The sequence below is a fragment of the Calidris pugnax genome, unplaced genomic scaffold, assembly GCF_001431845.1.
Source record: "Calidris pugnax isolate Ruff unplaced genomic scaffold, ASM143184v1 scaffold28, whole genome shotgun sequence".
Lineage (NCBI taxonomy): Eukaryota > Metazoa > Chordata > Aves > Charadriiformes > Scolopacidae > Calidris > Calidris pugnax.
Genome location: NW_015090842.1, coordinates 9,054,128 through 9,081,734, shown reverse-complemented (window position 1 = coordinate 9,081,734; position 27,607 = coordinate 9,054,128). Strand labels below are relative to the sequence as shown.

At 37.6% G+C, this 27,607-nt stretch overlaps 1 protein-coding gene across 1 annotated transcript in view; it reads right to left on the bottom strand.

The window, feature by feature from the left end:
- Positions 1–27,607, bottom strand: part of BANP (BTG3 associated nuclear protein) — a 135,815-nt gene that overhangs the window by 87,467 nt on the left and 20,741 nt on the right. The window contains exons 4-6 of the mRNA XM_014942091.1: positions 27,266–27,388; positions 26,348–26,523; positions 13,718–13,957 (exon numbers count right to left, since the gene is read on the bottom strand). Of these exons, the coding sequence (XP_014797577.1) occupies positions 13,718–13,957; positions 26,348–26,523; positions 27,266–27,388 (539 nt within the window). The remainder of the gene's footprint in view (positions 1–13,717; positions 13,958–26,347; positions 26,524–27,265; positions 27,389–27,607) is intronic.

Genomic DNA, 27,607 nt, shown 5'->3' with positions numbered 1-27,607 from the left:
CATTTTGATGTACCAGCATCGAAGAAAGCCAGAGGAAGTGTTAAACTGCAATCAGCAACTATTTATAAAATGCTAATTACACTGTTTAGACAATCTGCTGATTACATTTCTATGTAAATAAAACACTAAACTATTTGGAAGAAGAGGCAAGAAAGTTTTCCTCAATAACCTCAGATTACTCTATCAAGATTAGTTAATTTCTGAAATATTTCCTCATTTTATATATCTACTAAACAGCATAAGAAGCATTTACACATATGGGCATGTGGCTCAAATAACAGATTAAAGTGACTTACTTCTTCAGTCATTGCAACTTTGTCAATCGGAAGCTGCAGATCTGACCATTTGGTGGATGCAGACAGATGGCTGTAACCACATTTATTTTTCTGCATTTATCTCACTCATACCAGATCAAAGGCTGCTGCAGGAGACAATGCATCTTTTACAAGTGATTGCTATAACTTTTTCTGCTTCGGGTAACATACATGGTCTCCAAAATTCAGATAGTTTTTTGTTTGTTGGTTGGTTTGTTTTTGTTCTTAAAGTTAAAAGAAAGCAGTACTACCCAAAAGGCATAAAGTTTCTCTTTCTCTATTCTTGCTTTCTATTAAACACAGAGAGTGTGTCTTGTATTTTAGAAGATTTAAAGTATTACAAACCCAAATGTTTACATCACCTTCTTGATGCTTTTATGCAGATCTGGCTCAGATTTAATTCTGGTAATGTACTGGTCCTCAAATGAAATAATAACTAGCTTTGAATTATCAGAATATTTAACATCTAATCTTAAAAGTTAATTTGTCCAAATATTTCATTAATATTTATTAATACTTATTTAGAATGTTTGCCTGAGTATTTAATTTTTTTTTTTAAAATCACAGAACCAGAAAAAACATGAAATTAAAGATTATTTTAAATGCCCTAGTTCTACAAATGTAAAGAGACCATTGCAGATCTACAGCACCCTGCCAGAAGTTTCAAAAACAAAACTAAAATTAATTAGCATCTAGGATCTACAAATTCCAATGTGTCACCTGAAACAGAAGAGCTCCTACATTCAGACAAACCTTACCACCTTCCTGGAAAACCAGCCAGCCTATTTTTATCTAATTGACCAAAAGCAGAACCTGTTTTATTTTGACATCAACAGCCAGCCATAAGCATGCAGATGATGCCATCTAGCGGAGCCTCAAATTTACCATTCTGGCAAGAAATGACAGCATTTTTACCCGTGCATGTGTATGTTTGCTCAATCTCCGGCTCCCTTGCAGCCTGAGCCAAGTGCTACAAAAGGTTAGCAGAGCTGCAGAACCAGAGAGATGCTCTGAAATGGAAGGGAGCGAATTAATCGCTACAGCAATAGAGTATTTTTGATGTTCCTGGTTGCACAGTTTGATTGAAGTGAGTTCCACGTGGCGTGTGGCAGTGGTGGCCACAGGGCACCCATAGGGATCTTTTGATCACTTTTCTCTGGTGGTGACAGCATATCAACAGCTGCATAAGTGTAACCGTTTAATAACCAGAGTATAATTATCAAAAACATGAAGCATCTAACTCATTAAATGAATCAATCAACCCCACAAGAAAATAATTCTAGACCAAATTAGAGGCTTTATATATAATCTGAAAACAGAAAGGTCTTCATGTCATCTACTAGAGATGCCTCAGTTCACAAATTCCATGAGAGGTACTCTGCTGCAATGATACAGGACAAAGGATATAAAATGGTTGCATTTCTTTCTTCATTTTTAAAAGAAAACACAAAATCATATCCTTCTTATAGCTATAGCTGCATGGCTAAAAATTGCAATGGCAGCATCCCATACAGACTGCACAAGCATTTTCATCAGAAATGGCTTTGCATGAAGATTAGGACCTGAAGACCCCAACGCTTGTTTGATTTACCTGGCCACTAACAACCTCCTTCCACATAAAATACCAAAAGGGTTTATCATAACTACTACCTTCTTTTTGCATAATAAAAATGCACTTACGGGGTATCATACTTTTAAGTCTTCAGTTAAATTTACCTTGTAGTTTTGCACATTCAAAATGTCAGAGCATTCATTTACAATCAGAGTGAGCAAAAAAAGATCTTGCTATTTCTTTTACTCACTGGGAGAAACAATCCCACAAGGTTTATCAGACGTCATTCTGTTTTGGAATGGAACATACCTAAGTATATGATGTGTTTACTGCCAAAAGATCAGCTTACTGTTTAAAATCAAAGTCTGATGCTCAAAACAAACGGAATCACCTAAATTGAAGCAATAACGCTTGATCGAAATAAATGCTCCTGATTTTAGGGAGCCGCTGCCAATAACCACACGTCAGGTCATTTTCGATAGCCACGATTTTACAGAGAAGTTGATTAAGCAGCTGTTTGTCTTTTCCGCAGCAGCACAATGTGATCTGACAGAAGCAGCAGCAGAGCCGATGGAAAAAAGGAGGGTTGTTGCTTCTCCCCCATCACCACCCCTTCCCGAGACACCCCTTACATAAGCCCTCGCCGCAGCCTCGGGAGCCCAGCTGGATGGCAAACTCCCCCACACGTGCCGCCAAGAAAAACTCACTTATGAATCAACAACGAAAATTTCTCCCCCTTCCGAAGGAGCTTGTGGGTTTGGAAAAGGCTGGCACGACAGAAACCTGAACGCTGGGGGAATTTATTTACATTTTACTCGCAGTCAGCTTGAGGCATCTCCTCACTTCACTTTTTAACCCTTGTAAAATGGAGAAAAAGTTCAAAGCCAGGAAAGGAAAAGCCACGCAAACTTTCTGGAACGCCGTTTATGAGATTTTGTGAAATCACAGCTCTCCTTGAAGGCGGCAATGCATTTTCCAGATGAACGTACATTATTTTTGTGCAGATCAAACTGCGTTTGGTGGCTGAGCTGCTATTCCTCTCAAAATGTCAGGAATCAAATACTTTCTTAGACTCTTCATGTCTTCTAAAACCACACCGTAAAAGTTCAATTTTGTCATTTATAGGCCTTCAATAGTGAAGAAAATATTTCTTGTCTGGAGCCCAGTGAAAGTTCATTAGGATCTATTATTTACACAGGCACCCAGCCTGAGTGATACCGGGTAACCACCAGCCTCCTCTCCGATGGTGAGAGCAAAGCACGCTCCACATCCTTCCGAATTAAGCCCTGAAGGGTCACCACGGCTGCACACTGTAGTAACTACCCTGCAGACAGTCATAACACTGGAGAAGTTCCACGTATGGAGGCATCAGTCCAAAGAAAACACTCATTAGTGCAACCATGACACAAGGAGTCCTCTATTTCAATTGTAACTTCATAGCCTGGATGGATCTGCAGTATCAATAAAGTTGATCCTCGGGCATCACACTCAACACATTGATTATAAATGGTCCAATACTTCTTGCTGACATCAGGGCTTGGGGCATGAACCTGTAATGACTTCTGAAATCCACACTAGACTCCCTTGATTTTCATTAGGAAAAAAAAAACCAGCCCTTGTTCAACTAAGTTATCCTAGTTGTAGCAGTAACTGTCCCAATGAGCACATCTTTCTTACAAATTACACAACTCACCCCTTTTTGTATTATACACTCCTGAAGCAACATTTAAAGCCACTGAGAAAATTGCTTTTATGCTCACAGGCTTATCTGAACGTTTTTAGCTGCCTCTCAAGAAATGAGGACCAGGGCACTTCAGCATGTATTGTAAATAAGTCCAGCCAAAGCAGAAAAGTATTGACAGGATGGAACAACGGTGCATCAGCTGGAAAGAGATGGTCCAAGTGACCTAATGCATTAGTGTCCTTCTTTCTGTAGAGCCTACAAACTCACAAATGCTTGACAGCACATCACACACAAGTTATATGCAGTCACAGTTGTGACTGACAGGCTAAGCAGCTGCTTACGTTCAAGAATGGAAAATTAAATTCATCGCTTGTATAATGCAAGAAGAACAAGAAAAGTGTGAGGAGACAGAAAACACATTGCCAACAATTTATATTATATCCCCAAATTGCTGCCTTTATTTCAGTTTATTAAACGGTAACTGGCCAGGAAAGTAATTGAAATAAACATAAGTGCCCAGGAAAGAAGAAAACAACAGCCAGCATTAAATTACAGTGCTTACATAAAGTCAGTAAGCAAGTGCCAGCATTGATGCCATTTATGAGAACTGCGGTGCCGAGATAAACTCAATGGGTTCTCATATTATCTTCTTGCCTAGCCTCAAAAGAGGTTATCACTTCCCTCCATGTGGCAGCATTTAATTGATTCACAAAGAAGCAGCTATTTGGAACTGAAGCCAGACTTTTGCAGCTCTGAGGAAGCCAACAGGTTTGCAGAAAGCAGCACTGCTGCATCACAAGGCCTTTCCCAAGGGTGCTGTTCCTAAAAAAATTGATGCTTTTTGAACATGAGAAAAGCACAACAAATGCTTTCTTTCACTTCTTTCCATTTAAAGATGTACTGAACTCTCAGACTCTCAGGCTCTCCCTTCTCTCTTCCCAAGTTCTGCCCCTAACAACAGTCCCCACCCTCACAGACTTCAGAACGAACCACACTGCAGCTTTTCTGGAACTGTCAGATGGAAGTGGTCCACCTGGGGAGGTTCAGAGCAGAGGTTTTGATGAGCACGTCTCAGAAGAACCTGCTTCAACTCCCTCATCTCCCACAGCCATGATGCTTCAGAATTCAGCAAATTCTTGTCTGCTTGCACTCAACCCTTCAACCTCCAAAATGAAGTTTGTCCTACCTCTAAGCTGTGATCTGGCAGCTGAGAAGTTCACTACAGCATCCGATAACACCGCAGTCCTCAAAAGAACAGACCGAAGCGAATTTTTATTTCCAAAGAGCTACAGTCCATGGTATTTATTACTAGGAGAAGAAAACGTTGGCAAAAAGCATTTCCAGGCACCACAAGATTAGCTCATCCATGCAGATGCAAACCACGCAACTTCGTTTCAGAATACTATAGTTTGGAAGATTAGTTAATGTCCTATATAATGAAGAAACGGAAGCACGAGTTAAACAGAAAACATCAGAGATCCTCACCAAAATACTAGCTTGAGCACTGCCACTAACGCATTCTTCTTCCCCCCAAATCTCCAGAATATTCAGACCGTGACTGATTCTTGAGTTAGGTGGTCTGTCAAGGGGGATGGACTGAAATGACAATTAGCGATGTAGTTTCAACAATCTAAATTACAGAAATTCATCGATTTCTAGCGTTGATGCAATATTAAAGAGATAGGACAAAGTGCCAATTTGAAAAAGTTTGAATTTGTCTTGTTCTCCACCAGTGTCCTGATGGAATTCAAGGTCTAGATGTACATCTACAATTGCTGGCAACCAAGACTTGTAGCAATCTCTGCTGCATCCAGGTGTAACACTGTTTGAAACGACTGTACATACACACTGTACACTGATGGTTAGTGACTAGTACGATATTCACAAATGAGACACAGGAAGCCAAGAATTATAAACAGGAAATGAAAGGAAGACAGAGTGTGCAAAAAATAAAGCATACAAAGATTAAGAAGCGAAAAGAAGGAGATAAAAGGAAAAATTGGTGTAATGTAGAAACACAGCAATAAAACCGACTTTTTTGAAGCGGAAAAGCGAAAAACCAAAATACTAAATACATTCTGTATTTATAGTGTACAGCTTCAGTAACTGTAATGTTCATTTATACAAAACATTCTATATGGTAGCAACAGTCTGCAGCATCTCATAAAATAGATCTACCGGTGAGAACTTTAGAGCTAACCATTTATCTTTATAAGAAGCAACTTACTGTACTTCCTCCAGCATTTAAAAGCATGGTAATGCTTAGGGAAGGACAGAATACAGGTGTGGTATATTTGTTGTTTTATTAAGATCAAAATCTTCATTAAATGTAAATGAGAAGCTGAAACAGTAGTGACTTACTGCGATCTGCAGATTTTACTTAACAAGTGACAAGTTGCCTAAACTGGCCCAACCTGCATTATGTTTGGGTTGTGTGCAGGAACACATATATACACACACATATACACTCATCTAACTGACCTACATTATACGATCAAGCAGGAGTCAAATGTGTTTCCCATTAAACAAAGGTGGGTGGTCTGCTTCCCAAGCTGTATTGTGTCAATGGATTTTGTAAAGCAATATTGTGCTTAATTCTATTTGAACAGACCTCTGAAGAGGACATCGCTACGCTTCACTCTTCTACCAAACCGTATTAACATCTCTTTCAATTAGTACAGTAGAAAGACGGTCCCATCTTTACTGGAAGCAACATTGTGACACAATAGAAACGCCAAACTTTGATTGGGAATTACTTTCTAGCCTCCTTTTTAAATTGCATCTTAAAAAGTAAAGTTACATGCCGTTTGAAACAGAATAGACATTTTCCATATAGTTAAAAATCAGACTTTATCATAAGTATTTTCAGACAACACTTTTTTCCTATGCTATTTAAATGACAGGGATATATTCTGCATGAAATAGATGTTAACTCATGAGTGGAAATCTGCAAAAATTGACTCTACGAAGCAGTCTTGAAATCCCTGACAGGATAATTCAACTGAATAGTACTAAACTGGCAATAACACTTGCTCATGCATCTTTCACCACGGTACCCTCCCCTCTGTGGGTTCTGGGGGGTTTGGGGGTTTTTTCGCTTGTTTTGTTTTTAAACAACAATCGTGTCCCTAGTGTGAGAGTTATTTCAATAAGCATAAATAGTTCCCTGAGCATCAGACAACTGTATGGAACCAAAAAGGGATTTCTGGTGTCCAATAACACAACTGAACTAAGGGCACAGGTTCCCCTTAACGCAATTAGTGAATTGGTATCTTCTTCCATCACTCAAACACTCATTTGGCATTTAACTTGTAGCTATTGAACTTCCATCCTCTTGTCATAATTGGCCAAAACTGAGATATATATTAAAAAATTACTGGTGAGAGTCTGCAAACACACATGTGCAGATGCAAGTGGCTTTCACAGAAATGACACACTAACAAAACTACACATACAGGAAATAGCTAATCTTATTTTACCTTCATTTAATTACTTAGATTATTTTAAAGAAAAAGAACTACTGATAGCTTTCCTTTTATGAACTTCAGAAATCCCCTCTCAATTTCTTCCAAGACAACATCCAAAATCATCCTTTGTGATTTAAGGTTCTTATAAATGCAAAACTCTGAGTTTGGAAATCTGTTTTTTCAAACTCATTTGGGGTGATTGCTGTAAAGTCTCAAAAGACCTATATTTTCTGTTACACAAAGAATTACAACTGTGGATGTTCTTATATTTCACCAGAAAATGTCTATGTTTTTAGTAGGGCTGAAGTAATGAGCTACTTAATGACATATACTGTGTTTAAGTCATTTTGGTTTCTTGCCCAAAGACTCTCTTCAATACCACTGCCACTCCACAAGCAAATTTATACCACAAGTGAAAATTTATACTTCCAAAGATAACTTTCATCTCTCTTGCGGTAAACCTTATGCAGTATATCAAGAATTTTTAATAAATATACATCTCTTCATGTTGTATACTTTCTGCATATTACAGAAAATATTTTCTCTATTAAATACAGATTTGGTTGGTGTTTTCTTTTTCTTCTAGAAAAAAGAAAGGAAGGAATATCTTTCCACTGACAATGTTTAAGAAACTTGAAACAAAAGGAAAAATAAAATCCTTTACATTGGCTTGAGATTTTCTAGCTATGATTGGCAAACGTGAGGCTGATGACATTAGATTTTTCATTTAAGTTTAAAATAATGCATCAAAGTATTACTGCTTAGAGCAGAAGCAAACCACATTGTCAGGACAACAACCTAATTCAGTTCCCATGCTAGCGCTGCACTCAGTTTTTGGTAGATTTTATGGAACAACACTTCACCAATAAAAACCAGATGGTCTGTGGACTGGCAAAGCAAAGCGCATCTGGCATGGCAGGGCTCTTCCCAGTACCCCTCTGACAGACATTAGGGATGCTAATTCCATTAACATTAGGGGGACATTTGCTGCTTCATCAAGTTTACGTGCATTTTTATTATTTGTTGCCACAGGATCCTTCGTCATTGCTGACAGCAAATCTCAATAACCATTAACATTTAGGTACCCAAAAGAGTAAACTCTGGTCAGATTGACATGGGGTGTATTTATTCCAGAAGGCAGACACAATCCCTAGTTTGTTATGGACTGGTTCCCAACAGAAAGCAACACACTAGTCAACGAGAAGAAGAAATACAGATGTTTCAGGTACCTGGATCCCAAACCTCCCGAACAGTGCTTATGATATCAAAGACACAGACAGAGGTTTCTGTGCCCATTGCTCATAACGCTGCTGCTTCGGATCCACCGCTGTTACATTTCTGCCATCACAGACCTTTTCCAACTGCAGGGATCACTTCTATAATCCAACTTCTTCACGGTCAGAATGCCTCATATAAATGACACAATCCCTAGCTTGAGCACTCAGTCACATGAGCACATTCTTTCCCCATGTTCATGTTTTCAAAAATCTGTTCTTCCTACACAAATAGTTATAAACTCACTCGTTTGATTTAACTTGCTCAGAGATTTAAGCGATGGGGAAAAGGGCTGCTGGTGACTTGCTTTAACACTGGAGCAAGATTCACTTCTTTATGTTTCTAAAAACTGTTTTCAAAAACCTCTAAGTTTTAAAAACACAATGGAACAAGGTTACTTAAATCTATGAGATCAATAGATAAAAAGGTTTTGGACATCAAAAATTATTTTGAATTATTATCTCTCTGAAAAAAACATATTACATATATTTGCAGCATAAGCATGAAGTCTCGTGCTTCAGGTATGTAACGACACAAAAATTGGCCTAATGCAGCAAACTGAAAGGGTTAGTTTTGCCCATCAGTTTCCCCAGGGTAGCCGGCAAATTGCTAGAACCAAAAGCAGGTCAATAGGACCATATTTCTTCAGCTCAGTGTAAAGAAAGTCCAGCAGTCTCATCATCAAATATTCTTCACATTTTCTTCCATGTAACTATCAAACAGATTGCCCTAACAGAAGCATAAAAACAAAGCATCAAATACTTAAAACACCATTTAAAATAAGCTCTCTCTGGCTATGTTTTTAAGCCTTAATTGGCATTTCAAATTGGCAACTGCATACAAAATACTCTAGTATAACGAATTATTCCCACTCTACTAATCCACTGGTGACCTACATAAGACATGACTACAAAGAACCTTTTAACAGTGAGATCTACTGGTATAGTAAATATATTTACTTCTCCATCCCTGGAGGGGTTCAAGGCCAGGCTGGATGGGGCTTTGAGCAATCTGGTCTAGTGGGAGGTGTCCCTGCCCATGGCAGAGGGGTTGGAACTTGATGATCTTTAAGGTCCCTTCCAACCCAAACCATTCTACGATTAAAATTAGTTCAATTAGTGAAGCTGGTCATTTTTAGACTCCCTCTTAATTCCACACTAACATTTAAATTTGTTTCCTCATTACATGCATAGCAAAGCCATCACACACAAGCCGTGCACCTGTGTCAGATGCCTGGCTGTTTGAGAGGCCTCTTTTGCTGGAAACCATTTACACCACAGCACCTGGAACAGATGGGGCTTTCCTCAACATATTCACCAAGTAATCTTCTACTAGAAGTTAACATATCAGAGCAAGATGCACATCCCCAGATTCTTCTTCACTCCAAACTACTAGCTATGCCTACTGTATCCTATACACAAAACACATTTGATTCCTTTTAAATTGACAACAATTCCAGCTTCAATATAAGCAATATCTGTTCATTACTGCATAATAGCTTTAATAACCAAAGACTCATGCACATTGGAGCAGACAGAAGTCCATTAGCATCAGATGCATTCCTGTTATGAATCCACAGACTTTATGATACTTAATCTCTCCTTTGGCAGAGATTGCAAATTTCTTCCATCTCAATGTCAGAAAGTCTTTTGAAATAATACACTTCAATGGGAAGTAAAAATCTAAGATTCAAGACCATACTGTTTTGAACACTTGAACAATATTTAAATATGTGCAATTTGTTTTATTATTTGTTCCATCATCTGAGAAAGCAGTATTTCTCTGATATTTACGACACTTGGTGCGCTCACAGCTGGTAGTTGCAAAGAAATCTGAATTCAGATTTCAAGATTGAGGAATTTCTGGTGAACACCCACAACAAACTAAATTAAACCAGCCCATTAGGATTCCTGCATAAACAAAAGCAAACAAAACATCTGTCTGGCAACAAAAATACATACCCGGTTCTTACAAAATGTCGTTTAACTGCAAGCAGCAGACAGTTTCTGCCTTATCTACGCAGTATAAATTCAAACGTTTCAGTATTATACTCACAGCGAATTCCGTAAATCATGAGAGGATCAAGTTGTTTCTTCCCATGTTTCCCTTGGCCCGAGAGGTTGGAGATGGCCTGAATTTCCCGATGGAAGAGATAATCAAGCAGTGTCAGTGCCATCTTCTCGGCTGTGCGGCAGTTCGTGCTGATGTGCAGCATGTCAGCAGGGGTGATGGGGCAACGGACCCGCATCTCAGGGTTATTTTCATCTCCGAGCCACGTCCCATTGGGGTAATCCTCTAAAAAAAGAGATTATGAAAGTTTGAATTGTGACACAGAATGAAACAGTCAGGTTCAAGTTACAGCCAATATTTCGAGTTACCACGAGTTCTTCCAGTTTTCTTCGTAGCCCTCATGAACTTTTTTAAAATTTAGCATGACTAATAGGATCACAAGATTTGCTACAGATAAAAAGTTATTCTCAAATCCACACCAATAGTGACCAAAAGTTATTGCCATTAATGTTCTGGCCTACACAAGGAACTGGTGCAATTAGTCCAGATGTCTAACTCTCTCAGACATCTTTTTAAGTGTCTCATATTAGAGGTCAACAGCTGAAAGAGCACACAATATTTACAGTGTTCTCATTCATCAAGTTAGTCATCACCTAAAAATCAAGATTACTGCAACCCCATAATATTCTTAAAGTACAGCTAATTTCAAGAAGCTAACATCTTTGAACCACATGTTTCCCTCAAAGCATCAATTAAAATAATGCATCAAAGTATTACTGCTTAGAGCAGAAGCAAACCACATTGTCAGGACAACAACCTAATTCAGTTCCCATGCTAGCGCTGCACTCAGTTTTTGGTAGATTTTATGGAACAACACTTCACCAATAAAAACCAGATGGTCTGTGGACTGGCAAAGCAAAGCGCATCTGGCATGGCAGGGCTCTTCCCAGTACCCCTCTGACAGACATTAGGGATGCTAATTCCATTAACATTAGGGGGACATTTGCTGCTTCATCAAGTTTACGTGCATTTTTATTATTTGTTGCCACAGGATCCTTCGTCATTGCTGACAGCAAATCTCAATAACCATTAACACTTAGGTACCCAAAAGAGTAAACTCTGGTCAGATTGACATGGGGTGTATTTATTCCAGAAGGCAGACACAATCCCTAGTTTGTTATGGACTGGTTCCCAACAGAAAGGAACACACTAGCCAATGAGAAGAAGAAATACAGATAGTTTGTTATGGACTGGTTCCCAACAGAAAGCAACACACTAGTCAACGAGAAGAAGAAATACAGATGTTTCAGGTACCTGGATCCCAAACCTCCCGAACAGTGCTTATGATATCAAAGACACAGACAGAGGTTTCTGTGCCCATTGCTCATAACGCTGCTGCTTCGGATCCACTGCTGTTACATTTCTGCCATCGCAGACCTTTTCCAACTGCAGGGATCACTTCTATAATCCAGCTTCTTCACGGTCAGAATGCCTCGTATAAATGACACAATCCCTAGCTTGAGCACTCAGTCACATGAGCACATTCTTTCCCCATGTTCATGTTTTCAAAAATCTGTTCTTCCTACACAAATAGTTATAAACTCACTCGTTTGATTTAACTTGCTCAGAGATTTAAGCGATGGGGAAAAGGGCTGCTGGTGACTTGCTTTAACACTGGAGCAAGATTCACTTCTTTATGTTTCTAAAAACTGTTTTCAAAAACCTCTAAGTTTTAAAAACACAATGGAACAAGGTTACTTAAATCTATGAGATCAATAGATAAAAAGGTTTTGGACATCAAAAATTATTTTGAATTATTATCTCTCTGAAAAAAACATATTACATATATTTGCAGCATAAGCATGAAGTCTCGTGCTTCAGGTATGTAACGACACAAAAATTGGCCTAATGCAGCAAACTGAAAGGGTTAGTTTTGCCCATCAGTTTCCCCAGGGTAGCCGGCAAATTGCTAGAACCAAAAGCAGGTCAATAGGACCATATTTCTTCAGCTCAGTGTAAAGAAAGCCCAGCAGTCTCATCATCAAATATTCTTCACATTTTCTTCCATGTAACTATCAAACAGATTGCCCTAACAGAAGCATAAAAACAAAGCATCAAATACTTAAAACACCATTTAAAATAAGCTCTCTCTGGCTATGTTTTTAAGCCTTAATTGGCATTTCAAATTGGCAACTGCATACAAAATACTCTAGTATAACGAATTATTCCCACTCTACTAATCCACTGGTGACCTACATAAGACATGACTACAAAGAACCTTTTAACAGTGAGATCTACTGGTATAGTAAATATATTTACTTCTCCATCCCTGGAGGGGTTCAAGGCCAGGCTGGATGGGGCTTTGAGCAATCTGGTCTAGTGGGAGGTGTCCCTGCCCATGGCAGAGGGGTTGGAACTTGATGATCTTTAAGGTCCCTTCCAACCCAAACCATTCTACGATTAAAATTAGTTCAATTAGTGAAGCTGGTCATTTTTAGACTCCCTCTTAATTCCACACTAACATTTAAATTTGTTTCCTCATTACATGCATAGCAAAGCCATCACACACAAGCCGTGCACCTGTGTCAGATGCCTGGCTGTTTGAGAGGCCTCTTTTGCTGGAAACCATTTATACCACAGCACCTGGAACAGATGGGGCTTTCCTCAACATATTCACCAAGTAATCTTCTACTAGAAGTTAACATATCAGAGCAAGATGCACATCCCCAGATTCTTCTTCACTCCAAACTACTAGCTATGCCTACTGTATCCTATACACAAAACACATTTGATTCCTTTTAAATTGACAACAATTCCAGCTTCAATATAAGCAATATCTGTTCATTACTGCATAATAGCTTTAATAACCAAAGACTCATGCACATTGGAGCAGACAGAAGTCCATTAGCATCAGATGCATTCCTGTTATGAATCCACAGACTTTATGATACTTAATCTCTCCTTTGGCAGAGATTGCAAATTTCTTCCATCTCAATGTCAGAAAGTCTTTTGAAATAATACACTTCAATGGGAAGTAAAAATCTAAGATTCAAGACCATACTGTTTTGAACACTTGAACAATATTTAAATATGTGCAATTTGTTTTATTATTTGTTCCATCATCTGAGAAAGCAGTATTTCTCTGATATTTACGACACTTGGTGCGCTCACAGCTGGTAGTTGCAAAGAAATCTGAATTCAGATTTCAAGATTGAGGAATTTCTGGTGAACACCCACAACAAACTAAATTAAACCAGCCCATTAGGATTCCTGCATAAACAAAAGCAAACAAAACATCTGTCTGGCAACAAAAATACATACCCGGTTCTTACAAAATGTCGTTTAACTGCAAGCAGCAGACAGTTTCTGCCTTATCTACGCAGTATAAATTCAAACGTTTCAGTATTATACTCACAGCGAATTCCGTAAATCATGAGAGGATCAAGTTGTTTCTTCCCATGTTTCCCTTGGCCCGAGAGGTTGGAGATGGCCTGAATTTCCCGATGGAAGAGATAATCAAGCAGTGTCAGTGCCATCTTCTCGGCTGTGCGGCAGTTCGTGCTGATGTGCAGCATGTCAGCAGGGGTGATGGGGCAACGGACCCGCATCTCAGGGTTATTTTCATCTCCGAGCCACGTCCCATTGGGGTAATCCTCTAAAAAAAGAGATTATGAAAGTTTGAATTGTGACACAGAATGAAACAGTCAGGTTCAAGTTACAGCCAATATTTCGAGTTACCACGAGTTCTTCCAGTTTTCTTCGTAGCCCTCATGAACTTTTTTAAAATTTAGCATGACTAATAGGATCACAAGATTTGCTACAGATAAAAAGTTATTCTCAAATCCACACCAATAGTGACCAAAAGTTATTGCCATTAATGTTCTGGCCTACACAAGGAACTGGTGCAATTAGTCCAGATGTCTAACTCTCTCAGACATCTTTTTAAGTGTCTCATATTAGAGGTCAACAGCTGAAAGAGCACACAATATTTACAGTGTTCTCATTCATCAAGTTAGTCATCACCTAAAAATTAAGATTACTGCAACCCCATAATATTCTTAAAGTACAGCTAATTTCAAGAAGCTAACATCTTTGAACCACATGTTTCCCTCAAAGCATCAATTAAAATGAGTCTAAACAAGATTATAAATTTAAGAAATTATAATCAATAGGAATAGCAACTTATTTAATCACTTAAAAAGAGTATTTCAAGCAATGACAATCATTCAAAAGGTTGATCCCAATCAACATTTCGGTTTTTCTTCAAACCTACTGGCCAGTATTCTACGTTATTTCCTAAACCCACATAGTTAATCAAGGAACAGGCCCAGCATAAAGATAATGAATCCATCACTAATCATCTGCCAAGTGCATCTTCCATTCCAGTATAAGGTCATTAGCAGCAGACCTATACCTAACTGCTCTTGTGTATACACACACACTTTTTATGTATAAGAAACTGCTTTGATTTCTGTCCCAGCCTCTCAGTGTGGTGGGAAAAACACCTATTCATTTTAAGAGGAATACTAAGCCCTTACTGGAAATTAATCTTTGCAAATAACGCTAAGAGTTTGTGGATTCAAGACGAGGCAGAAACTACACCAGAACTTGTAAGGCTGACCGATCCCTGCTGAAGTGGAGGATGTCACACAGGACCTAGGATGAGACTGTCGTCCCAGATAAAAACAGAATTTCCAGTACAAATTTTGACAATGTAAATAGGAACTTGACAGAACATCATTCCAGTACTATTACAGTATTCACTGACACAGACCATTTGGATTTGATTTTTGTTTGCTCAACTTTGTGGAATAAAACAAAGCTTCCTGACTTCAGAGTCACTGAGCCTTTCCATACTAGAGCTGGACAGCATTTCGTCGTTGTTTCACACCCTCAGAATGGTTAACAACGTGAAGGAAGTCATTCAACTACATGAAATAAATGCCTTTAAAGTAGAGTTTCATGGTATATACAAAGTACCAAAGTCCTGTTTTCCCTAACCCCTCTAGTCACAAAATAGGGTTAGAGAGTTCAGACAGAGAAGCAAGGCTCTTTTCACACTGAATAGGACCCCTGAAGAAGCAGCATCTTTATTTCCAAGTACTGGCATAGGTTAAGGAGCCTGCATTTTACTACACTTCAAGCCAAAAGCACACAATAAAATATAACATAAAAGCAACTCAAACACTGAAAAACACTTTTCCAACATGACCTTTGTGTTGAGTCATACCACATGTCAGATGCGAGTTTGTTGCAATGAATAATAACAGCATGAAGCAAATGTTGGATTACACAATACTGATATATCATCATAAACATCAGACTATCAACTCAAATAATTTGTTTGGAAAATATTTATTGCTGATTTATGTAGCAGGTAGTCCCTCAAAACTTTTTCTGTTGAAATCAGAACCTAATGCTCTGTTCTGAATATACTTTTTATACACTCACAATTTTTTTTATATATATTTTATATATTTAAACCTTACTTTTCATCCTGAGCTATGTAACGGTGCACTAGCTGTTTTCTACTCACAGTACCAAGTACCATCTGAAAAAGTGGTTCAGATTAATTACAACTTGTTTTGAATGCCACTGTGTCTGGCCTCACCACAAGTCTGGTTAACATTATCAGGGAAAACAACAGTCTGTTCCTGAAGATAAACTGACTGTTTTATCCAAATTTGGGCAGAGCTGGCAAAGTTAAACCATCTCTGGATAAATGTCTAAGTTTTTCAAAGAAATTCTAGGAAGCCTGCGTAAATGATTCTATATCTCATCGAAATCTTAATGCATTGTCAGTTCACAGAATTACTACTAGAGTTATTACTACTTATGGAACACCTTTAACCTGCAGCCTTGTTTAACAAATGCTATCAACCCACATGAACCAAAGGGGTTTTTTCAATTTGCAAAATAATCTCCTTTTTTTTTTTTTTCCACTGGCATAGAGTCTAGAACATACTGTTTTTACCACGTGCAACAGTTCTTCTATTGCTTACAGCCTGGAAAAAAGACACTATCTTGTTATTCTGACCTATGAACACATGCCCCACATTAAATCATCTCTTGCATTTTCCTCCTGCTTTAAAAGCTTCAGCAGAAAGAGAATGTGCTTTATAATCATTTTGCATTAAGTGGAACTCCCATGACTGAAGTTAAACATGACTCTACTGTCTCACTGCCGCTACTTCAGGGCACAAAAGCTAAACTATTCCTTATCATATATAAAAATAATTCCTACCAGCCTGCCAACACATCTGGCACTTTGCATAAAGCAAATATGATGAGATTGGCACACAAAAACCTGGTGAAAAGAGGAACTACAGTGCTGGTTATGAGGGAGGCAGAACTGCTCTGAAAAAGTGGTGTGCTATGGGAGAAGACAGACTGAATAAGGAAAGAGGAAAAAAAGCCTGGAAGTCTGATGGAAGTTCTCTCTGGACAATTAAGCACATAAATACTATTGATTAAAGCTGCATCATTTGAAGTTCCTAGTACACAGGAATCCTTTTATGCTTCCTGAAATGGTTCTTTACGTGTATTATCAGGCATTATATGTATTATCTAGATAGAATCTAGATGAGTCTGGTTATTTAGTACATACATTGTAATAGCCAGATACCAAATCAGGACTCCCCCATGCCCTGTACAACCACACACAGCTGCTTCTATTCCTTAACAACTAACAATACACAAATAACCTGAAGGGCTGGGAAGGAGGAATACAGTCAAAGAAAACGCTTTTCTTAAAAATAATGAAGTATATAATTGCACTCACTCATCTGTAACTCAGTTAATCACACACCTTTTTTGTTCTGCTCTGAAGTATTTTTCCTTTGTTAATTTTCCTAATGGCCTTGTTGCATTTTGAGTACTATGTGGAAAGGTACTTCCTTGTACTTTCTTTAAGCCAAATACATGATCAGAGAAGTGGCTCTTGATCATTTCTACTTCCAGTGTTAAAAGTCCTGACATTTTTATCCGATTTCCTCTCTGTACTCAGAAGCTCATTTCAATGACAGACAGACTAATTTCTAACTCCTCTTCAATGTTTTTTTTAAGATCAGAAAATTTGCCTTTATCTCTATCCCACTGAATCCAGAACTAGCTCCCTTTTCAATGCCGTTTTCATATCTTTTTTTACTGTATTAAGTCCACTTCTTTTATCTCACAACACAGCTGACCGTTCCTCTGTTTCGTCAGGGACATGCAAGACGCCGAGAGGCGGCCGGGGCTGCTGCGCAAACAAGCATTTCTATGGAAACAGGGGGAGCCAGCTTTAAGGTCAGTATCAAGAAAACCTATATCAAGAGAACAAAAACCAGACAAGAGTTGCTGGGCTTTCAGACTCGTTCTCGACATGTTGTATGTGTTTTCCCACCCAGGGAGATGACAGACATTTAACTGTTACTCACGTCTTTCCATTGGGATACGCTCCCCCAGTTTGACACGTGAGCATTAGCAGCAAGAGGAGAAGCAAAGCTGGGCTCCGCTCTCGCTTCGTGCTGCCAATCACTCCTTTAAAACTAAGACAAACAAAAGAAAACACCTGCCCACATAAACACTTGAATTAACATGTGCCATTATTCCGAGCTGTCGTGTTTATTTTATGAACAAGGCTGGGCGAAAAACTGGCACTTGCGGCGGTGAAAAACAAATGGCAGCTGTAGTACAAAGGCAGAAAAATGAATAAACCCTAAAAAAAAATAATCCTAACTTACAAAAATTAACTCCCACTTCTAGAGAAATAATATTTTAGCTGATGTGTAGAAGATTCAACATCATATTTTTAAATAAACTTCTATCAATTAGCCCAAGTCTTTACCCCTGCAAGAGTTCCTGGAGGTAGTGATTAACTGACAGAGAATACTGACTTGATTAACTAGCAATCATTAAATATAAGGATCAGAGCAACGATATGTTAGCCTACAAATGTAGCAATGTGATTTAAAGCTTGTGCTAAAAGAAAGGTTAAGGAACTAGCTTTAAAGCTATGTTCACGAAAATCTCCTCCCACTACAAAAAGCAATTAAGACGCTGGGAGTTCTGGCAAAAGGAAGCGTCCAACACACACACACATCCAGGAATATCAGAAACCCTGGACACAGAGTTGGAGTTTTACATCTGACTATTCTCATGAAGGAAAAAAAAAAGGTTTAATTTTCATGTAAATATAAAAGACATATAACCATAAAAATCTCATGCTCCAAGTATAATCTTCTGTACGGCAAAGGCTAATAGAGACAGAGTTCCAGTTAACTTCTATGGCCAGTTCCAGTTAACTTCTAAGCCCCTATGGTTGGAGGACCAGTACATTATATGAGATATTCTGAAAATACATCCTGTGCTCGCCTGCCCTCATGGTTTCCTCAGATAGACAACATACAGCACAAAAGAACATATATGGGCACACAGCATCAAAGCACATGCGTCAGCAAATACTACAGTGTGCATAGAAGTCTCAGCATAACATCAGTGAGATTACTAGTTTCTTAGAAATAAGGCCTCAATTTTAGTACATGGTTAAATCCACGAGAGAAAGAGGAGATTCATTCACTTTATGAGTCACTGAAGGCCAGGGAATTTATTCAACAGAAGTAGAAAATCAGGACCATACAATCATCTGTAATTTAAAACAATCAGCTAAAAAAAAAAAAATCCAGATAAAATTGAGAAAATTAAAATCCATGGACTTAGAGGGCTCTTTAAACCCTTAGAAAGCGTGTTTCATGCCAGAAAATTAGATTTCTCATTTGCCGACTTTCTTGTTTATTCCATCTTTGTTATATTTAACTTTACACAGTGGACTGGATTGTTAATTTCAGCCATCACTGTGATAGATACCTTGAAGAAAACCACTTCAATTTCTATGGTTTCCTTTGGTTTTAACATGTCACTGAAGCTCCTGAGGTCTCATAAGCATATTCACATCAGCTACATATAATATTAGTTTAAGGTACAAAAAGTTTGCTATTTAAAAGTTTGTTCTCGCTGTCTGTATCTGGTCATAAGGAGCTTGGCAGGAAAAGCAAAGTGCTGCAAATGATCATATAACACGTGAGATCTGATCTTAGAGTGAACTGGAAAATCCTGTGGACAGATAAGTCTGGGACACGTACAAATAGCTGCTTGGACTCACATTCGGAAAGCAAATTCTGAGCACTATTTCATACTACTATTGTAAAATGACTGTTTCAGATGCAAAGTTGAAGAGACAAGATGTGACTAAATTTCATTTGGAAAAATATTATTCATACTTTGATTAACACACTATGTAGACCAGTTTGCCCTTATCTTCTCAAAAAATGCACATTTATATTACTAGTTCTATCTTTTTGATTGTCTTTAAGTGCAGTAAAAGTAATGCAGAGAAAGCAGATAAAATAGAAAACTATCATACACGGTGCCAAACATCCTATAGCAGTGTATCAGGTGTGAAGTTCACTGAACCAAGGTCTAACTCAATGGATCTTGCCATTTTATTTATATCACTTAAAAACAGCTTTCATGGAGCGCTGTTCAAGAGCATTTCACGTACTTGGGAGATACTAAGGACAGTGTGTTTCTTTCTTAGTAATTTCAAAGTCTTGGCTTTAGCACAGACATTTTGAAAAATATCTGCTTTTAAAGCAGCAGAGTAATGCTGAATGGGACATTCTTATACCACAAAGATGAGAGGTCCCGTTTTTTTTTTTTCCCCCTCTCGTATTAAAGATAGGACAGTAACTCCATTGTGAGAGATTTAAAAGGGTAACATAATGTGCATTAATGTTTTCGGAACAGATGCTCCTCTTGTTTGTACAGTGAGTCACAGATTAAATATTTTAAAGGTTACCACCATACACTGAGTATGTGTATTATTACAATATTCCTTACATCTTCAAGTCCCTTGTATCTTGAAAGCAATATCTACTATTAAGCCAAATAATGGTGTCCTCATATCTCCTACAGAAGTGTGCAAGTATAATCACAGCACCTTTACATAGTTTATTCTTCAGTTGAAAAGTAAGTATTCAAAACTTGAGCTTTGTTCACCTAAACTGAAGCAGCTGCTTCAGTTAATATTTTTTTCCTGTACATAAGCTGCATTAAAAAAAATGAAAATTCTGGTTTTACCAAATGTGAAATTTTGAAAAGCGAGATCTTGTAAAATTTTTCAAACTAAAATTCAACACATTTAGAGGAAACACAAAACTGCCTGACCACAGCAAAACTAATTAAAAAAATAATAATAGTAAATATATATCTGAAATAGTAAATATGTATCTGAATATAAGGCCAGAGAGGAGGCCTTACAGTAAATAAGATGTGAGGTAACTGGAGCCTGGATAAAAGAGTGTTATTTTCATCTCAGATGTTACCTATCAAGAACACAAAAGGTTCCTTCTAAGCATTGATCATTTGAAAATCTACTCTCTGTTCTTACCAAAACTTATTTTCTCATAGTTACTGCAATTGCTTTTCTTTGTCTAATGCTAAAACTCTTCAGTTAAAAAGTTTAGACAAATATATTTGAGAATGTAAGAATATTTTCTAACAGATTTGTGGTGAGCACAGAAGTGCATACGGTTGCCAGGTTATAGCTTAGTCAATTGAAAGCCAACCCTTGACGGGATTACAGCCACATACCAGTACGAGAGAATTCATTAAAGTCAGAAAACAATATAGGTACTTAATATCATAGGTTTAAAACTTCTGTAATTTAAAACTTGTGTGGATCTAATGTTCTTCACAGTTTAATTTTTTGCAGTGGAAGGCAAAATCCAAAAGAATGCAACAACATTAGGATGAAAGTTGTCGTGAACAGAGACTGCACACGAGGCATTACTTTCTGTGCAACCAACTAGTATCGATACCTTCACAGATATGAAGGCCTAAAAAATCTATTCACAAATTAAGTTCTGTGCAATAAGGAAACTAAATATCAGATGTAGCATTTTAGGTTAGTGGAATCCAATTCAGAGCCTACAAAACTTTATAAATGTACAAGAATTCTGGAAAGCACAGAAAAATAATCTCCTCAAAAAAAAGTCTAAACTTTCCTTCTACTACCACCCTGAAAGTGTAAAAAGTACAATATCCAAAACTGAGGAGGAAAATAGAATAGTGCCATCACTTAACATAGCACACAATGAAATCCCACACAACTATTAAAAAAAAAAAATCAGCATGTGTAGTATATAAAACTTAATGGCTTTCCCAGTCCAAAATCCTATCAGTGAAATTAATGAAATCCCTTCCTGTGCTATCTTTACTTGCATTATAAGTCACACAATTCTGCAGAGCTTCAATACACCTGAGACAAGTATCAACTCCACTCCAATCACAGCTGAACAGGTGGATAAAAGTCACTGCATTAAAAACCACTTAACGCACACACAGCCACTGAATCCTCAAACACAACTGGACAAACAAGGGTTTTGTAACAGTTCCTGAAGATCTACAACTGTTCGTTACAAAAATAACACATACATAGACATGTACAAATGATGATGTTTTAAAAAATGTTCTTCATCAATCAATTGCTCATTTTTAAGCCTAATTAGAAAGTTCAAGATTTTAAAAAAGCATGACTTTGTTTAAGCTGAAAATATGCTGTACTCCAAAACTTACAGTAAGAACATATTCATGTCAAAATCAACTGGACTCTTAAAAGAGAAAAACACATCTATCAATTGTTGACATTTACTTTAAACACTTCTTAGTGATAAATGTTTGGGGTTTATTCCATTAAAATAAGAAAGATGTGTAATCCATGCTGGGGGCAGGAAGGAAAGAAAAAAAAAAAAAGGGACAATGAACAAGAAAAGTTCCCCGTGTTTTGAAATACAGGTTTCCTCCAGCTTAAAGAAAAAGCACACAGTGCCTCAGGAGAACACAGCAAAACCATTAATTTTCATTATATTTACATTGTTTTCATCTACCAAAACCTTTCAGAAAACCAGCCTCCATCCAAATTCTTAGATACTCACACAGTAAAATGGTCTGTTTATACGTTTGACAGGTCATGCTGTAACTCATGTTTGCTGGTTTCTTTCCTCCACAAAACACTTCTGCTAAACTACGACACAAAAGACTTCTAAAGCCCTGGAAGAGATGGGTACTTCAAATTTCTAAAAGCCATGCTTGAGAAAGAAAACTTTTCTAGGAAAAGACAAAGGTGTATACGTCCTGATTTAAACTGCTCAGCTGCATTTCTACCACCGTACACGAGTTACCTACACAACTTCCATGTTTCAAAAGGCAGAGAGAGAAAGGGAAAAGAAAGAAACCAGAACTGAGATTGATTTAGTGAAGCACACCGCGCTTAAGGACAGTTTCACAATTGTCAGAGGAGCTCTCCAAAAGCCTTTTTAAAGACCTTTTTAAACATCATTAATGTATTGTGTTAAAAATACATGGAGGGGATTTTTTTCCTAAATCAGAAAAATGAAAAGACATGGGCAGTGATTAAATCAATCAGACCTTAAAGGAAGTGTTCACTACTAACATTTCAGCATTGCTTAAGCAGTTTAAATTACCAGAATAGAGCAGCCTCGAGACAGTGTTACTTGGTAAGTCGTATGTTGGCTGTTTTAACACCTTTCTGTTTTTTCACTTCTACACAAATATGAGCTCAGTAGTGGGTAACACCCGGGCTCCCTCGTTCAGTACAGTAAAGAAAGGTTTCTATTTTTCATTTGAGATTTAAATGAAGGCTCCAATCCAGATCTCCAGAAACTGAAGATTCAAAGTTAATCAGTTTGATGTTCTTTCCCCATTTAAACTCTGAGATGATCAGTGGCATTCAATTCTTTCAAATAGTGTTTCTGGAGGAAGATACTATCTTAAAAGAGAAGCTTGTAAAACAGAGTTTTGAGCTTTGATCTTAGTATTAAATAATCCTCCCATTTGTAGAAAAGAAATTTTGTATCTAAAGCACGCATGATTATAAACTTGCACTGCTGTTTCTACATCATACCAACTGCTTTTCTCTAATTTCTCCAGAAGATCCACTTGGGCTGCAACAAAGTCAGAGTGGAAAAGACACACTCTAACATATGCGTTCAAAACAACAACAGACTAATCACTTTTGACAGTTATTAATATCTATGGGGTAAAATTACAAGTGAAATTAAAAAACCCACTATTTCTTAGTCTGCTGAATAAGGATACACTTGATATTTTCTATGCCAAAAATATGGCATTAATAAAATAGTAAGTCACTTAACTAGGAAACCTTTCACCCTATTTTAATTTGATTTTACACCCTAATTCACTACTGCACAATTCTATTCTTGCTGGGTTTTATCTTCAATTGTGCAAGATTACTTCATGAACATCACTTTTAGAACTGCAGTCCAATGAATATATCAGGTGTCAATATTTCTACTGTCATCCCCGTGTGAAAGGACATAAACTATTCCAAAATGAAATTTGGAAAAAAAATCACAAAATTTCAGTATCTCTCAGCTTTCAGTTCATAAATACTACATCTTAAAATGCAGACCATTAACTGCATCTGTAAAATGGATGAGCATTCTCAGTTCTCTGAAAAGCAGAAGAAAAAAAAAAATCAAGTAATCTTGATCGTTGTTGCTCAAAGAAAAAAGGCAACGTGCCTTACTGCACAAGCAGAAAAAGTAACATACAACTGAAGATCAAATAAAGTCACACTGTTAATCAAAGAAAAACAAAAACCCAAAACCATTATAGCAATAACTGGGCTTTTTGCTTCTGTATAATTATTTTTCAGTAGAAAGTCAATAACACTAGTATTTTTAAACTACCACATGTGATTAAATGCTCTTTGAAAACAGTCAGCAGAGAACAAACAATGCTTTTATAGAAAACTTTAAATTAAATTCTGAAAACATCCACAGGTCAGTGCCATATCCAAAATTAGCTAAAGCCCAACTATAAACACGCTTTAGTTTTGCCTTCCAGACACCAGAAGACAGATGGGAGTCACAGTGAAAACCTGCTGTTTAGTCTCAGTCCGTAAGGGCTGAAGTACAACCACTCCCAGCTCCTTGTATCTTACAATCAATCAAGATTCTTTTGAGCAACTTGAAAGTCACTCAGAATTCTTTCACAGACGATGAAAGCAAGCTGATGGGTGCTCTAAGTTTTGCCTTTTACTGCTGAAGAAAATAAGCCTGCACAGCAGATCTATTATTCTTCATCACTTCCTTTATTAATAATTTAATTTCTGCGACACACTGCAGGCTAGTTCGCTTAGCATTCCTTCTGTGCAAGCAGTCCCCTCTCATCTCCGCGAGGGCAAGAAGAGGTAGGTGTTGGGGATTAGTAATCTGATTCTCAAAGCATTCATCAATCTCAGAGATTTTTAATGGATGAGTGTTCTAAAGGTCTGAAGAAAATCAGATTTGAAGACATTAATGGATTAGCTGTTTCTTCAAAATTTACATATACAACAATGGCATAAAAGGCCAACATCACATTTGTCTGTGCAAATCTGTGCCAACCAAGTCAAAAAGGGCATTATACAACAAATATCCTCATAATGCTAGAAACTTTGTTCCTGGCATAGCTGACGCAGAGCTGGATGAAATATTAACAGACTACACAAAGAATACATTTTTTTAGTGTACTTTCACATCATAATATCAGCACTATCTGCAATTCAGTCAGTTTTGTTGAGAGCAACTCCTCAGCCAGCCTCAGTCTCCCTTCATTCTCCATTGACCCAAAATGGAAGGTACTCTGTGTTGCAACACACGTACAGGACAGAACCTAAAAACTCTCTCTAATATACATATGTTATATGAGTATCCACTGAAGGTGAAGATCCTAGGTTCAAATGCCTTTGAACAACCTTTTCAGAAAGCATGAGACTTTCAGTAGACTAACTTCTGAAGTTTTCTAAGTATCAAAGTTTTAAAACATTTCATTGAATTGTTAGTCAGTTCTGAAATTTTTGAATGCACTCTTAAATACTTGGTTGCAGGCTATCCGGAATTAATCCTTACCACTAATTGTATCCTAACCTGTTCACAGCCAACATGCTCTTACCAGTGGAGATGGAGACCACGCAGAAGAAACTGAATCACTCCTAAATTAGGGTCCTGTTTCAATGTTAGAAATCCGAAAGACAACACATTTACCTCTTAAGTACTAAGGTCACCCGCTAAGTACATTCTGCTACAACCATTTCCTGTAGTAGCTTATTCTTCTCTGGTACCTGAACATAAATATGAACTACTACATCCAGAATAACACTTAATTAAATGTTCAATAAATATGTTTTTAAAAATAATTAGGAAAATCATTAAATTGAAGTCTAGGATTCCAATTACATCTGTATTAAAAAAAATCACTGATACTTTCAAACTAATAAAACATAATTTATCTTTTTTTTTTTTTTACCTACAACTCAGCATCCCTTATATGATAGTGTTTGTGACTAAAATATAGGAGCTAACATTCACTTCAATATTTCCAACCACATAAAACAGAATGTCTTTATAAGGCCAATCTAAAATTCTTAGATTTCACTACATTTGATTGCTGTGACCAATTTTCAGAAAAATCTGACACTAAACACTATCAGGTTAACAGTGTGGTTTTAATATGAATTTCCCTATAAATATTGCTTACAGTTGCCAACGTAACTATTTTTTAGTTACAGGAGGAGATGGACTTGCAGATTTTTATTTCCCAGAGAAGTCATTTATTTTCCTGAAACAGTATTTCAACTTGCTGATAAGAAATCCTGCAGGTTGAATGTGTTAATTTCAAGCCTTTAAAATATAAAGCTACACTGGGGCATGCTTTTTAAATTTTACAAGTCATTTTAATTAGCTGTTCTGCCTGTAAAACTGGTACAAATGGAAACAAACAAGCCAAAAAAAAACCCAACCCCAAAAAACCAACCAAACGATTCATTCAGATTCCTTCACTCCTGCCTGATGCTTGCCACACTGCCTAACCATTCAAGGTTGGACCCATGAAATGATCTCTGAAGCTTCCAGTTGAATCTTAGTTCATTCCACCACCACATGTACTTTGCGTAAGTAGCTTTATAGTTAGCCCAGCGTACCTTCAGAGTTCAGCGTAATAAGCGTGACATTGTTCCCAATACTTTGGCTTCCTAATTGTCCACTGTTGGAAACTGAGTCACTGGCCTCAGAGCCACTCTCTCCGTCTTCATTGTGACTGTCGTCATGTCCTGGAACTTTCACCACTATGGTGTTCTGCCTACGGCCAGGAACAGCACTATGGAAAAGAAAAGTAGGTAACTCGGGGAAAACACAATCTTTGATCAGGAGTAGCATCGTTATAAGGGAATTAAAAACATTAACTGACAAAATTAAATTATTATAAAAGCACAGTCCTTTAAACAAGCCTACTCCTGTTTATAACTAAGAGCGATCCAGCAAAATAAAACAGAAGGAAAATAGCAGAACTAAAAAATGTTAGAAGCACACTTTCTACATTTGCATCAATGGAAAAGTCTAGGCCCAGTGTCCAAAAAAAAAAATAGTAAGAAATTTATAAAAATGTAACATTTAAGAACATTTTCTACCCAGAATCTCCACTTGCACTTAATTTAAAATTTTAACAAGCCTTACTGGGCTACTGCACTTTCTTTCTTCAGTGGGTTAAATACATGATCTTGGCACACTCCCACCTGATTGTACACCCACGTTAAAAATACGCAGCTATAGGCATTCTTTCATTTAACTGTCAACTAACACTGAACTAACTAATCGCAGCTTCTCCAAGATGTTCTCTCCCCAGCAGGAGCGAAGCATCGCTCTGTGCCTTCGCTGCTCGTATGAGGTTTCCTGCAGCAGCACTGTCAGCCTGATAAAATATTCGAGTACGGGTTTAATGTTTCCCCCCCCCACTATTACCTAGAACGTTCCTCACTTTGCACTTCAAATTGCTGCAGAGACTGATACTGATCTGTCAAAGGAAGGAGCGAAGGGGGAGGATTCCCATAACTGCTACTAACTTGCTAAGGATATTTTCCAGAGAATCCGCTGCTCTGCTCAATGGCTCCTCCTGCCCAACCATCTTGGCTACAATCGAATTCTGCCGGTCGTTGTTCAGTATTACTGTGGTCTGAGGGACAACACTACAAGACAAAAATCAGAGAGGAAAATGGAATGTAAAGGAGGAGACCTTATAAATAATACATTAACACAGGCTTATAGTTTAAATAGTCTACTTAAAAACAGAGACTGCCTCTAAGCCTTGCTCTTTCTCCCAGCATCTTGGTTATGTATCGAATGCAAAACCTGGTAATCCATCGAATTTGACATCTGTACCATCTCAAGTACTCAATTTTTTTCAG